The sequence below is a fragment of the Varroa jacobsoni genome, unplaced genomic scaffold (genome assembly GCF_002532875.2).
Source record: "Varroa jacobsoni isolate VJ856 unplaced genomic scaffold, vjacob_1.0 scaffold_763, whole genome shotgun sequence".
Taxonomy (NCBI): domain Eukaryota; kingdom Metazoa; phylum Arthropoda; class Arachnida; order Mesostigmata; family Varroidae; genus Varroa; species Varroa jacobsoni.
The window spans coordinates 4,740-18,075 of NW_019213665.1; the positions used below are offsets into that span (position 1 = coordinate 4,740).

Here is a 13,336-nt window from a genome sequence, read left to right on the forward strand (position 1 = left end):
TATCCGCTACGATCAAGGAAGACAATACTTCACGTTACGGCTGCGTTAGTTATGCTATTACTCATGTATGTGTTTGCCCTGTTGTAGCTTTACTACTAGAGGTAACCATCGTTTCCACAACGAATCGATATAAAGCTTTGACCCTTCTAGGCCATTTCCACTTTCCAGGGTGTTTGGTGATACCTAGACAATACATTTATGGTTAAAGTAGTATGAAAGATTTTAAAGCAAAAAGTTTAGGTTTTCAACACTTGATGTTGTTGTTTTTTTTTCACGTATGGAGGTCAATTGGTCGCTCGGAGGGACGATACTGAAACGTCACCGATGTTCCTATCGGGTGATTCGCAACGATTGGACGAAGCTTAAAAATGACAGATTTTGAGACTCGGACGGAAACGAAACGCTCAGAAATGTGAATGAGGTTTTCCTTTCTTTATTTTCTTGTTTGCAAAATTTGTATCATGAAATGTACACAATTATAGCTCAGAGAAAGAAAAATATATAATATTTCTTAGAAGAGGTTAACCTCTGATACAGGCAAACGGCAAGCCAGACGGTAACAAGCCTCTTAAAAGCAATGTATAAGTATGTTCGAGCAATACGTAGAACAGTTCACATTGAGTGATTTACGAGTGTAATATTAAAGCTGAGCAGTCCGGTTTTGAGCTAGTTTTGTCTATTAATTAACATCAAACAGTATGTGCAGTATAGTTTAGTCAACCTTAGCTTACCGTTTGCCATAATCCAACGGATTTACCGTCAGGTTTTACCCTCGACGCGCGAGGTCGGTTTGGCCGAAGGTTTCCATGGTTACCGGTGCATCTGTACTGGGTTAGGCCAAACGTTTTCAATTTGTTTTGATAAAAATAACATCACCAATTTGCGTGTTTCAAGATTAAATTCAATAGCCTTGAATTGAAAGTTTATTGTAACGTCAGGTTTCACATGTTTTGCCATTAATGGCTAATTATTGTACGATGATGCGCTCGCTTACTTGTTTTTTTTGACCCATTTGTCCACTAGATAACATCACACCTCAGCGTAAAGCTTGCGGTGGTTTTGTCTAATAAAGACCACCGATTTTATATATATGTAATGTAAGATCATGGTCGTATCAGAGGTGTCGTGCCGTATACGATTACGTTTGTTGATCCATCGATCGAAAGGAGACAACAATTGTGATATGTAGAAATTCACTTCAAATTACTGTGGCTGAAGTCGAGGACGAACAATGAAACGCTGTGAACGAATTCTATGGATTTTCCTGTTTGGCTCCTCAGATATGGTCACGACCTAGAACCACGTCATGGCAAATGCGAGGTCGGACACTTTGGCAGTCTTGTGTTAGTATTATGGCGTTATATATGTATAAATTGGTTGCAACTCCTTCATAATGCTAGTTTCAACAATATATTATATAAGTTCGTTGCCTTGCATGCAACATATAAAATCAATAATAATAATAAAATTATTATAAAAATCGTCGCTCGCCTTCCAGTCGAAGCGTTTCGACCATATGAGGATGTTTTTCAACTAAATGAGCCTTGCTCTCATGATTATGTCTGTATATACGAACACATATTAAATCGGCTTCGGGTACGTTGCGTAGCAACAATGGATGTATAACAAACATCGAAATCTTTTCCTTTGGTTTCTATTCATGAGCGGAGTTCACACACAATTTTGACACCACTTTTATAGCTACTCATGAAACATCTAAAATAAAAAAAAGCAATATAATACTGCTACAACTACTACTACTACTACATCTAGTAAGCATGATCGTAATATTGTTGTACAGAGTAAGCTTGGGGCTTGAAAGCCGCAATGGATCAAAGAATGGTTAAAAATTGCTGAATATTTTAGCTGGGCTTTTGCCGTATTGAATTTTTTTTCGTATATTCTACGAATTTTGCTTAAGAGATTCGAAGAAAGGTGTCGTTATGGGGCTAATTCTAGCGATTTTAGACACTGATTTAAAATTTCATTGCGACACGATCTCGTCCTGACCGGCGTCGGTCGCGTTTATCTTCTGTGACGCGTTGATTTTAAGCTAGCAATTGCAGAGCTGGAACACAGAGTAACTGAATTGATAAATGAAAAAGAATTCACATCATGGTTAGTGCTGATGTTTGTCCTGCTGTCTAGTCTTCTTCCTGTCCGTCGTTGTCGTCCTCGTCCGGGATGCATTCTGGCACATCGCCCCTCCATTGACCAAGTCGACAAAGCAACGATGAGGTGTGGTCGTACCTAAACCTATACTCTGGATCGCATCTGTTTGAAACCGACAAATAACAGACGAAAAGCCCACAAAAAAGTCACTAACACTCCTGCAGTCACAACAAAATATTCTGTGGCCAGCATTAGAGCAAATTAGAAATCACAGATATATATGCACGAAGTAATGGGAGCTATACAAATGTTATTATATAAATGTAGTTTTATATAAATGGTACAACGCAGTAAGGTTACTTTCGCTATTCATTCACATAGAATAATATCTCAGTCCGGTACATGGAACGCTGTATAGAACGTGGGTGCAATATCTATCTATATGAGATAGAGTCTCTTTTTTTTTTCCGCAAATTTTTAGGAATTTCGTAAAAACTTACCGTACAAGTATTTCCTTGGTTGTTATTATTATTATTATTATTATTATTATCGTTACCGTACTTGCAAGTTGTGAGAAAGTGCTGCTTATTCAAATTATCAAAATTTATCTATGAACGTGCTCTCAGCTTATAAGCTAGTGATGGACGTGTTTCAAAGACATGTATTACCTGTACGTAACGCGAAGCATTTGACTATCTGTTCCATTAATTAACTCGTAGCTGAGAATGAACCCATTCTCGATGTCCGGGGCTTTGTTATCTAAGAGAGCGCATGAAGTGTCGTATCCTTTCTTTGCCTTTTTGTCCGACTTAATTTTGGATTCTTTCATTTCTTTGACGGGCCTTATCGTTAGTTCGTTATCCATGTTATCTTCAACGACTCCATCTGTTGCTATAGTTCCATTGCTAGTATTTTCCGACTTGTTACTCAAATCATTGTTTCTGGCATCCAAATATTGTTCTATTACGTTTATGGCATTTTCTCCGCCCATAAGATCCATCGTCCATTTCATTGGGTCCGAAATTTCTGCTGCGATATTTTTATCAGACACTTCCTTCGAAGTGGGAGTTGTTGATTTCACGAGATCGGTTTCGGCAGTGCTTGGAGTGAATTCGTTTGAATATCCTGTGAAAGATGCCGACGATTCGGCTTCTTGGGTTTTGTTAACCGGTTTGTGCCCATCCTCAGTGGCCGTGAACTTTATCGGTCTGGGAGCAGAAGCAACTGCCTTGAACGGCAAGGTTAAAGGTAAGGTTTCAACATCCTCAGCTAAGCTGTCCGTAAGGAGTGTACTGTTAGGTTTAGTGCCTGTGAAGTCCAAATTGAGCATAGGGGATAAGAAAGGTTCGACAATGATGGCGGTAAACTGAGAACTCAGGCCGGCCACATGCTCAGCCGGGCCTCGAGCCATTTTCACTTTTGGTTCTGCTTTATTGGACGTTGACGTTACCTCTAATATCGTACGAAATCTTAGTTACATCGCTAGTCCCTGTTTTAATTAACTTCTTGCTAAATCTGGCGAACTAGTCTATATCTGTAAGAAACGGATCCCTCTTACGTATTCGGCCAAGAAGCAAATCATAGAAATGTAATCTAGATTATATTTGAAAAGCAGATGAGAAAAAGGACGTACTCAGTACTTGCGAAAGGAACTTCTGGCTCTGAATAGGATCATCCTTCGACTTGTGGTTCCCTATGCGGCGGTCTTCGATAAATTTAAGCCTTAGTTTGGTGTCCGGCAACCATTCAAGTGTGTCGACGTCCTGTTGCGATAATCTGTTTTCTACTATATCTTTTTCGAACTGTTTCAGTGACTCGGGAATCTTGATAGGTGGATCCGCTGCATCTAATTCGTCATTATGAATCTTACGTCGATCCCTTCGGCGGCTGGTCCTGTCTCTGTTTCGTGTTTTAGATAGTTTAGTTAACGTAACTATCCTAGGGGCAATAATTATATAATATAGCTAAACAAATTATTGTTGTCATGAGTTAAGACGCCCACATCTAGATACAAGCTTATTAAAACTGAGAAATCAAGCTAACTTCTTTTTTTTTCACGTTTTTTCTTCACTTTTTATTTGTTGTCAGCGACGTCGACGCGCCATAAAGTTTTTGGGAAAAACGCTGCAAAATTCGAAGGAGAGTGAGAAATCGAGTTCACTCTTTATCATTCGTTCACTAGATAGTAGCCTCGTAACAATACATGCACTGATTTCGCTTTTCGTTAGCACGAAAAAAAAACTACGAAAGAAAGCTGTCGAAAACCCCCATACAGTATTTCTATATCCAAATATGATGGCCAAACTTTTCCCATAGGCATTTCTAGAAATCTGTCATGAAATGTTTACTTACAGCGTTAATTGGGCCTGTTCATACAAACCCGGATAGTCTCGTCCTAAGGTCTCTGTGATTTCAGAAGGAAGGCCTGGTAACACTGGCAGACGTAACGGTGGCAGCGGACCTAATGGATAGTGAAGATGCAGGATACGCATTTTTTTTGACAGACTATTAGAACATTTGCTAAAAAAACCAATAATACATTTGATGCATTTTTCGAAAATAGTAGGCGAAACAAAGGGCGACTTTCTACATGCTTCGGCATCTACCTAAAGGTGCATCTGACTTCAGCCGAACAAGTGGTTACTAGAAATATATCAGAACAAAAAAAGTTGCGTCAAAAATGAACTGTCTTCATAAATGATCGAGTAAATTATGGTTCGGGTGGGTCTGTCAACAAACGGAGTTTAACACATATAATTTTATTAAACAAATATTCTCGTCTGATTTCTCATTCGTCAATGATGAAAACAAAGAAGAAATATAAAAATACTATACAACTTCTAAATGTGGGCTGAAAAAACTAACCCGCCTGCATTCCTTGGCTATTTAAGGTTTGCAAATTTCGAAGACGATAGTCACGCATCTGCTGAACGTGGCCAAGGAACTGTTCTCGAAGCCTTTGATTCTGATTCGCTGCTTTTTCACCTAGAGTGAGCACAAATAATAAATAAATAAACAAAAACAAGCAATTACGCGCGTCTTATCCGTGGTCGGGCATAAATTGTTGCATGAATTGTCTTTATCATGCGAGGAGGTATTTTATGTATGCATAACCATTCAACCAATATAATTATATTACTCTTTACATTGATCTCACCGGTGAGAGCCTGTGGTAGTGGTCTCCCGAACGGATCATATCGCGCCATGGACATCCATTCCCCGCGCTGGACACATTTAGGCCAATTAGCTGACCAACGTTCGTTAAGCCGAGAACAGCTTACGGCCATTGAAGACACCGGGTGACCTGGGCGTAACGCGGCGCATTATGACAAATAATCATATGTTTTTTTTTTTGATGATATATATATAGCATTCAAATTAACCAGCAGGCTCAAGAAAAGAAAAACATGGAAGCACTTACATAGTCGATCCACATTAAAATCTCACGTAGACTACAGCTTAGAATTTTGTTATTTGAAAGTCACATAGTATGTTTTGTATTCCTAAACCTAGTCTCAGCTTCTCTATCTGGTATAAGGCTGCCAATAATGTTTTTTCGAGTAAGCTTGACTCAACGTAGAAGCTCCATATGCAAAAAAGTTTGGTTAAATTTTAAAAATTATTTCTACGTACATTGATTTTGAGTCTTATTGCTACGCAATGTTAGCATCCATACGGTACCCTTGGGCTTATATCTATATGAGAACATGTTTGATTCACGTACACGTGTATGTATGTATATGTATAGCTCGACAAGCAGAAGCTTGAATTATATCTACAATCTCCCATGATAATATCATTGGCATTTAATCTTAGTCCTAATTCAACGAGCGCCTTTTAGGCAGCCGTTGAATTAGGGCAAATCCATTGTTTACGGTTATCGTAACTTTACTAAAGCTTAAGAATAACGCGTTAGCCCAGAGTTCAGTGAGAAAGAGTTCCATGTATTAGCCAAGTATTTTAATTTGCAACAAAAAAGTTCCCTTTTGATGTCTGCAGATACCGAATCTAGAAAGGTAATCAGTGGACACTATTTATACATGATCACGCCCATATAGTTCGAGGGCTTAGCATGGTATACATTACATAAGGTTTCAAATCATAGAAGTACGCCCTGAATTGTAAAAATTCAGCCGCCGTTGCTGTCTGAAGAACCGATAGAGGTGACACCGCAAAGGAATCAAACAGGATTAAATGGCATAATCTCTTTTTTGATGCTGAAAACTAGTTTAGATACTACTATGAAAAAATTATCATTAAGTGTTCTAGCTGTGTATTCTTACACAAAAAAACATGAGCGGGCAAAATTGTAAAGAGCTGCTCGACCGGTACGGTGTATGTGCAGGACGAACCTTTGGACGGCGATTCGTGACACGGTGTCTGTCTGCATACATACCCTCGATAACGTAGCCGGGTCGACAGTGGATTAGGACTCGTTCACCTGAGTCCTGTACGACGATGTGTCCGCCTTCTATTCGGTGTGGTGGTACCCCACACTGTATAACGGTGAACGGTTGAGGATTTTTTACCTTTACAAGAGCAGATGAGAAAGGATCCGGATCCAGGACACAATCGGGCTCCCTTCCTCGCGGCGTACTATTAATGTGTTCATCATAGTCCACAAGGATTTAGTTATTGTAGCGTTTCGTGAAACAGGATTTAGGTGACCCGTATTATTATTTAATATAGCGTAGTTCACCAGGGTTTAACCCAGGTCGAAAATGTTTTACGGGATGTCCCTTTAACATGTTAGCGTAAAAGTACGATACGAGAGAACGGCTATGTCTTCAGTTTAATACGGAACACATATTGAGACTGATGATAGATAACTATGGGACCTTAAGCAGACTGACACGTCGTTCGAATGTTCAGACTTACGTCGAATCGCTGCAAGGCAATATAGCCTGGCCCCGTAGGATGTATCCTGTATTACACTGGAAGTAGAACATTCGGGTTGTGCTTTGACCATCCTGATACTGAAAGTATGTGCCTTGTAGAGGTTCGTTAGGGAGTCGATCATCACATCCGATCTGTTGGTACTGCCGCTCAAGACACGACAGGTCGTCGCCTCTCCATTGGCCATTTTCGCACCTCACAGAGTTCTTAGAACCAGCTGAAGTTTCATATCATATAATTAATAGAATATAACAATAGGTTTAAAAGTACTCGCATTACTGTTATCAGTTAAAATAGAATATGGCACTAATAAGAAATAAAATATAACGAGATAGTGGTAGTTTGCATGCGTTGAACCGACCTTGCGATTTGTTCCTTGTCAAAGAACTGCATTAATGATTATAGTACTACAAAATTGTTCAAGATTGGTCAAAATATATATTGTTGTAAGTATCCCTATCGAGCACAGTTTCGGGAATTGTCAAAAAGGACGGAAGAATTATGTGTATGTGGCTTCGTACTTACAGCAGCGGAACGCGACGCGTCGGCCACCCTCCATTATGAAATACTCAGTCGACTTCGCATTGGCCAGTTGTTTAGGCCAATGACACTGGCGACCCTCAAAATGCGGATCCAAACCATCAACAGTACTTTCCCAGAGATCTCTACGAGAATCGGTGGAAGTCGGTACGCATCGCGGCAGGACAAAATCGTCATTCAATACAAATATGGCCTTTACAGACAAACAGAACACGTACAATAAGTCTACAACACAATCAATTCAAAACGTATGCGTAGAAAAATAGTGATATATCGATAGATATAGCGTTGTGTGATAATAGCTAGGCATAATGTTTATTAAAGTTAGAAAAAACAAAACGAACCTTTGTTTCAGCAAAACGTTTCATTGATGTGTTAGCGGATATTCTCTTCGACGATCACTAACCTTTGGATAAGTTGGCCGGTAGCCCGGACAGACAGCCATCGATGAGCCTTCGAGGTTGAAACCTATATTACATTGGAATACGTAATGGTTTTCATCGTAGACAAAGAACCCGCCATTCTCAATAACGCGACCTCCCATTGAACAGGCAGCAGGGACGTCCTGGCCGTTACACGCAGATGCCCCGACATTATGTAACCATTTATCACCTTCACATATCAGGGCCCCGACAGACCGTTTGCTTGTCCGGCTCTTGCAGCCCAGAGTGATCACTTTACCTGGGCCCTGAATGTACCACGTGTATTTGGACGAAACCTATGTGCACAGTTAACGGATTGCAATATATATGCGTTTGTCATAATGGGTAGGTCTTAATCGTACGATGGTACTGAGCACAGGGATCTGTACTAATGATGATAAGCTTTTACCATAATTTTTTTAATAATAATAATAATAAGAGTTTTTGGAATAAATAGAGTGATCAAATTATCATTTTAAATAAAACGATACTGAAATATATGTTCTGATCTATTACATTACGTATATTTTATATATAAATATATGTATGTATATATCAACAAGACATAAAATACGACAGATTCGACCATATATTTCGGAGTTGCTTTCTTAGCTCGTATTTTATCATAGTTGCTGTTAGTGCCATTTGAAAGCTCTTTGATTCTGAGGAAATCTCTACAAGATTCACTAAAATTTATAATGATAAAATGAAGGCACAAATGCTGCTCAGGCCCATGAAAAAAAGTATGATGGTTATGGTCGAGATTTGTTCTCAAAAGACACTGCCCAAAGATGGTTCTGTCGATTTGTTTCTGGGGATTTTTGTATAAAAGGTCGACCAGTTGCAGGACCGACACATGAGTAGCAATGAAATTGCCAAAGAATCAATCTTAAGTCAGTTGAAGGAAGCGCACTGCAAAAAAAAAAAGGCCCAATGTGCGGGCGTCACAGGAATTGACGCTAAAGCATCTATTTGATCGTGTGTCCATCTTTGAAACTCTACAAGAAGGCAAAAAAAACTGAGCCGTTTCTAAGGCGATTGATCACCTGAGAGGAAAAGCGGATCACGTACGACAATAGTGTGCAAATGAAAAAAATATGCTGTGCACGTGGAAGTAGGTGGACTATAGATACCTGAGGCGGTGGACATTCGTCAATTTGGAAACGAGTATTGCTGGGGTCGCCCAGTTGGCTCTCTATAAACGTTGGGTCTGGCCTAGTATCAACTCTTTGGTCGGGCACACAACGCGGCGGTCGAACACCGAAGTCCCACACGCCGATATCCTGCCGGCAGTACGTCTGCTGATTACGCTGTTCATTCGAGGCGTTCTCAATGACGAAACCGTGGTTGCACTGGATATAACCGACATCGTCACTATACTGGTAGAAACGGCCGTTTTCTATTTCCTGTGGCTCGCAGACGCCTTTCAAACTACAATCGGGCAGAGGCCCGGTCCACATGTTTGTATGAGCTGGACAAACTCGTTCAGTCTCTAAGTGTAGGTGATGTTGGCAAGTATAGGTAATTCGGCGCCCACGGTCGCGTACCGTCATATGCGAATTGGCGACAGTAGTGGGCGCCGTGCAATTCTCACTTTCATAAATGATTTCGCCATTCATCGAGGGCCACTTGAGACCATCTGGCGGCGCACATAGTGGTTCAGGTTGGCTCCAACGGGAATTTTCACATTGCAACATACTCGCACCGCGAATAATGTAGTCTGCATAACATTGGTAATAAATGACGCGTCCTTGGCTATACAGATAAGCGTCGCCTCCACGAATATGCTGAGGAGTGCAACGACGGAACGGGGCATAAGTTGATCGTTGGGTGGGCGGAATCATCGACGTTTGAGGCGTAATCCGAAAACATTGGGGTGCTTGTGGGTTAAGCCATCTGCCGCCGACGCACTCAGTAAAATCTCTTCCTACGAGTTGTTCTCCGGGCTGACAACGATAGTAAACCTTGTCGTTCCGCGGGATCATAATGACACCATCAGCTCGGGGTGGCAACGGGCAGTGCGGGGTTGGAAAAATTCTTGAAGGTTTTGAGTCATGAGGTAATGAGCCGGGCGATGCAACGCAGACAGGTTCGGCATCCCAGCGACCGTCACGACACAGTTGCACGCTTAAATTTCCGACCATTTCGAAGCCATCATCGCAGATGAACCATCGGCCATCGCTGTATGCGAACACGACCATATTCTGGCCGAAAACGGGTTCTTCGATGTTGCAACCTCCAATCACGTCAGCGAGACATCGCGGAGCTTCATCAAGCCATCGACCTCGATAGCATGTTGTTTGATATTTGCCTACTATCCGGTAGCCCGGACGACACCGGAAACGTACTGCTGTGGCCGTAATATAGTCGACTTCGACGTTTGGCGGTGCGTGAATAGGTTTGCAAGTAGTTAGATGTTCAAGATCATTCTCCGAACTGATACAACTTGGCAGCGGTTGTGACCACGCACCGCCCTCTGTGCATATAATCTTCATGTGGCCGTTCAGCCTGTAACCGGGTGCACACGTGAGACGAGCGTAGTTGGGCATAGCCTCCTCGTAATAGTGAACACGACCCCCGGGTATTCTGAGGCTGGGGCAACGCGAAGGCGCTTGTGGCATTTGGTCGTTGTGGGGTATCTCGTTTTTGCCGTCCGCCACGCAGACGGGAGCGAGTGGTGACCAAGTTCCGGATTCACACTTCGAATAATCAATGCCATGCAGGCCGAAGCCTTCATTGCACATAAAGCGTACAACGACCGTCCTGTCTTGATTTGTTAGCCGATGTGGCTCAGTGACGGCCCCATGAACTGGAGCATTGGGAGGATTATCCATGCACGGGTCAACAAGTTTAGGATCATTTTCACAGGTTGGCATTCGCCCAGCGATCGGGATCCACCGCCCACGGTCACAGAGCATCTGCGAGTCACCTTTGAGTGTGTAACCAGGATTGCATTTGATTAGTATCCTACCCGTAGGCAAGCCCGGCCTCTGGATAAGTCGCCCATTACGAATGAAGTTCGGCGAAGGGTCTTCGCAGTCAAAGACTGGCGTAGGGCCCCTGGCTTCCTCACAAATCGGCATTCGGTTCTTTCTTGTGATCCACTTCCCGCCTTCACAATATATGTCAGCAGGCCCACGGAGAATATAGCCAGCATCGCATTCGATTGTGATCCTCTGACCAGTTCTGTCGAGGACAGGCCTTCCATGACGAATCATCTCAAAACCAATGTCCCACGGCTTTGGACACGATAAGAATGCAGGCGGAGTATCGATTCTGTCACCTAAAAGAGCACAAATATGTTACATGCATATTGTTATTATATATACATACCGATACTGACAGTATTTCCTTTTGAAGTGAGTATATTCAAATAAATATATTTTAGTAGCTAAAACCACAACTGTGACGCTGCCCCAACTCTTAAACGCTGAAAGCTTACGTTAACATCTCAAGCTTCGCAAAAGGTAGCATAATTTCGCTTCTATTCTACACGCTTGGGTAAATACTTAGATTCTATTTATCCAAGTCAGTTTCTTTCTAGCCAGGTCAAGATGATATATATCGTTACTTGTCTATTTCAATTCCTCACCAGAGACGAGACACTGCGTAAGAAGGCCTTACTCAGCGTAACAACTAGTTAGCTACACAGAACTCACCATTCCTCTCCAAGAAGGCGGTCAGTTGCTGGTATTCGAAGCGCTGAAGGAACTCCGGCCAGTCACGTTTGGGAATGTTGAATTTAATAATGTGTTTGATTACCGTGACCAAATGCGAGAAATACGAGTTGCGCAAATTCACCTCCTGAAGCTCGGCTTTTGTGCCTTAGGCCACAATGTAGTTACGTGAAAACTTTAGCTAGCGTAGTTAAAAAAAAAGCTGAATTTGAAGACCGTTCATCGTATACATGAGTCACGCTTGAAGTTAGTGCCCAAATAACCTATATTCACAATTTTTGCATCATTAATAGGATCGCCTATCTTCGCTGAAGAAAGCAGTAACTTGGTAGTTCGTTTAAAGGGGAGTAAAGATAAATGCCATATTGATATTGAGACTAAAATCTCGGAAACAAATAACTTGATTTGGTATTTATGGTCGTCGGATTCATGGAAGGTTCATCGATGTAAAGACATGAAAATCATATTTTCACAAACTGGGATGAAACCTATCCTATCGTGCGAGTCGATAGTACCAGTACGTAAAGTGTACCTTGCCTTTCACCAATGAAATATATAAAACCGAGTATAGGCAAGTAAACGTGTACTAAACTGATGCGGCCTTCAAAATTTCTTATTATTTTACCATTAAAAATGGTCTATTCCGCAAAAATTCACTTCAATTTGTCGAAAAATTTATTGAAATCTGTTCCATAAGTGTCATCTTTGTCTACTTGAACACGGTCAAAAAAACTGCGACGTTTGGGCGAATAAATAACTGATAGGCAAAGGATATCTTTGTTTTAAGTACTACGGGCGGTACCGCTGTTAAGCACTAAGCTATCACGAGCTTAGAGGGTAGCGTATTTGCCTGCTAATTTTAGGGACACGTTGCAGTCTGGGTTCATGACCGAGCACAGATGGACTTCGTTTCGTGTTGGAAGCCAGCCGTTCGATGGAAAGCCTAACGGCGATACCGGGCGTAAAACTTAATACAAAGGCAAGAGATGTTACAATAGCGCGATTGAATTACATGCAAGTAAGGAAGTTAGTGAGGGCGAATCAGGGAAGTAGGAGAGCAATAGAAGCGTGTTTGAGATCCAACCTACCATCAAGTACTTGAGTTAAATCTCTGTCAAAATAATCCTTAAATCTGCTACGCGTTGGTAAGAGTAGTTCAGATTCACCACGTTCTCGTTTCTTTTTTCGAGAACTGGGTTCCTCTTCCTTGTGCTCCTCTTCCGGTCCGCCAATGTCTACCTTTTCGGCCGAGTCTTTGCTTTTGTCTAAGTCATCCGGTTCGATTAGGTCGTCCGATTTATCTAAGTCTGTTTGAGACTCATAGCTGCTCTGTGCTGACTCCTTAATTTGCGGCTCGATTTCTTCCTTCTTTTGTTGAATCAAAATGTCCTGTATCACATCGTTAGCTACCATCTCGTAAAAGGCCGCCTCATCATTTGTTTCACTGATGTTCGATTCTGGGTGGCTAGTTTCTTCGACGTTTAGCGCGGAAGGTGCGGTATCGGCCGTGACTTCCTTCTCGACTTCGGAAAGAAAAGGTCTGACCGTCGCTAATGCACTGACACTCTCAGCATATGGCAAAATGCGATCGGAAAGCACATCGAGATAATGCAACCCGTAGTACCTGCGATCAGCGTAAATTTAGCTTACTAGAATAGATGTAGTACGTGTATGTTGTATGCTGGTTGA

General features: G+C 41.7%; 1 protein-coding gene across 1 annotated transcript in view; it reads right to left on the reverse strand.

Moving 5' to 3' along the window:
- Positions 1–411: 411 nt before the first annotated feature.
- The window catches only part of LOC111263404 (uncharacterized), a 28,063-nt gene continuing 15,138 nt past the window's right edge, over positions 412–13,336 (reverse strand). Inside the window, exons 7-19 of the mRNA XM_022838442.2 lie at positions 12,736–13,271; positions 11,630–11,794; positions 9,104–11,253; positions 7,955–8,266; positions 7,534–7,741; positions 6,991–7,225; positions 6,509–6,708; positions 5,270–5,416; positions 4,978–5,097; positions 4,465–4,573; positions 3,746–4,011; positions 2,781–3,420; positions 412–2,274 (exon numbers count right to left, since the gene is read on the reverse strand). Of these exons, the coding sequence (XP_022694177.1) occupies positions 2,145–2,274; positions 2,781–3,420; positions 3,746–4,011; positions 4,465–4,573; positions 4,978–5,097; positions 5,270–5,416; positions 6,509–6,708; positions 6,991–7,225; positions 7,534–7,741; positions 7,955–8,266; positions 9,104–11,253; positions 11,630–11,794; positions 12,736–13,271 (5,218 nt within the window). The 3' untranslated portion in view covers positions 412–2,144. The remainder of the gene's footprint in view (positions 2,275–2,780; positions 3,421–3,745; positions 4,012–4,464; positions 4,574–4,977; positions 5,098–5,269; positions 5,417–6,508; positions 6,709–6,990; positions 7,226–7,533; positions 7,742–7,954; positions 8,267–9,103; positions 11,254–11,629; positions 11,795–12,735; positions 13,272–13,336) is intronic.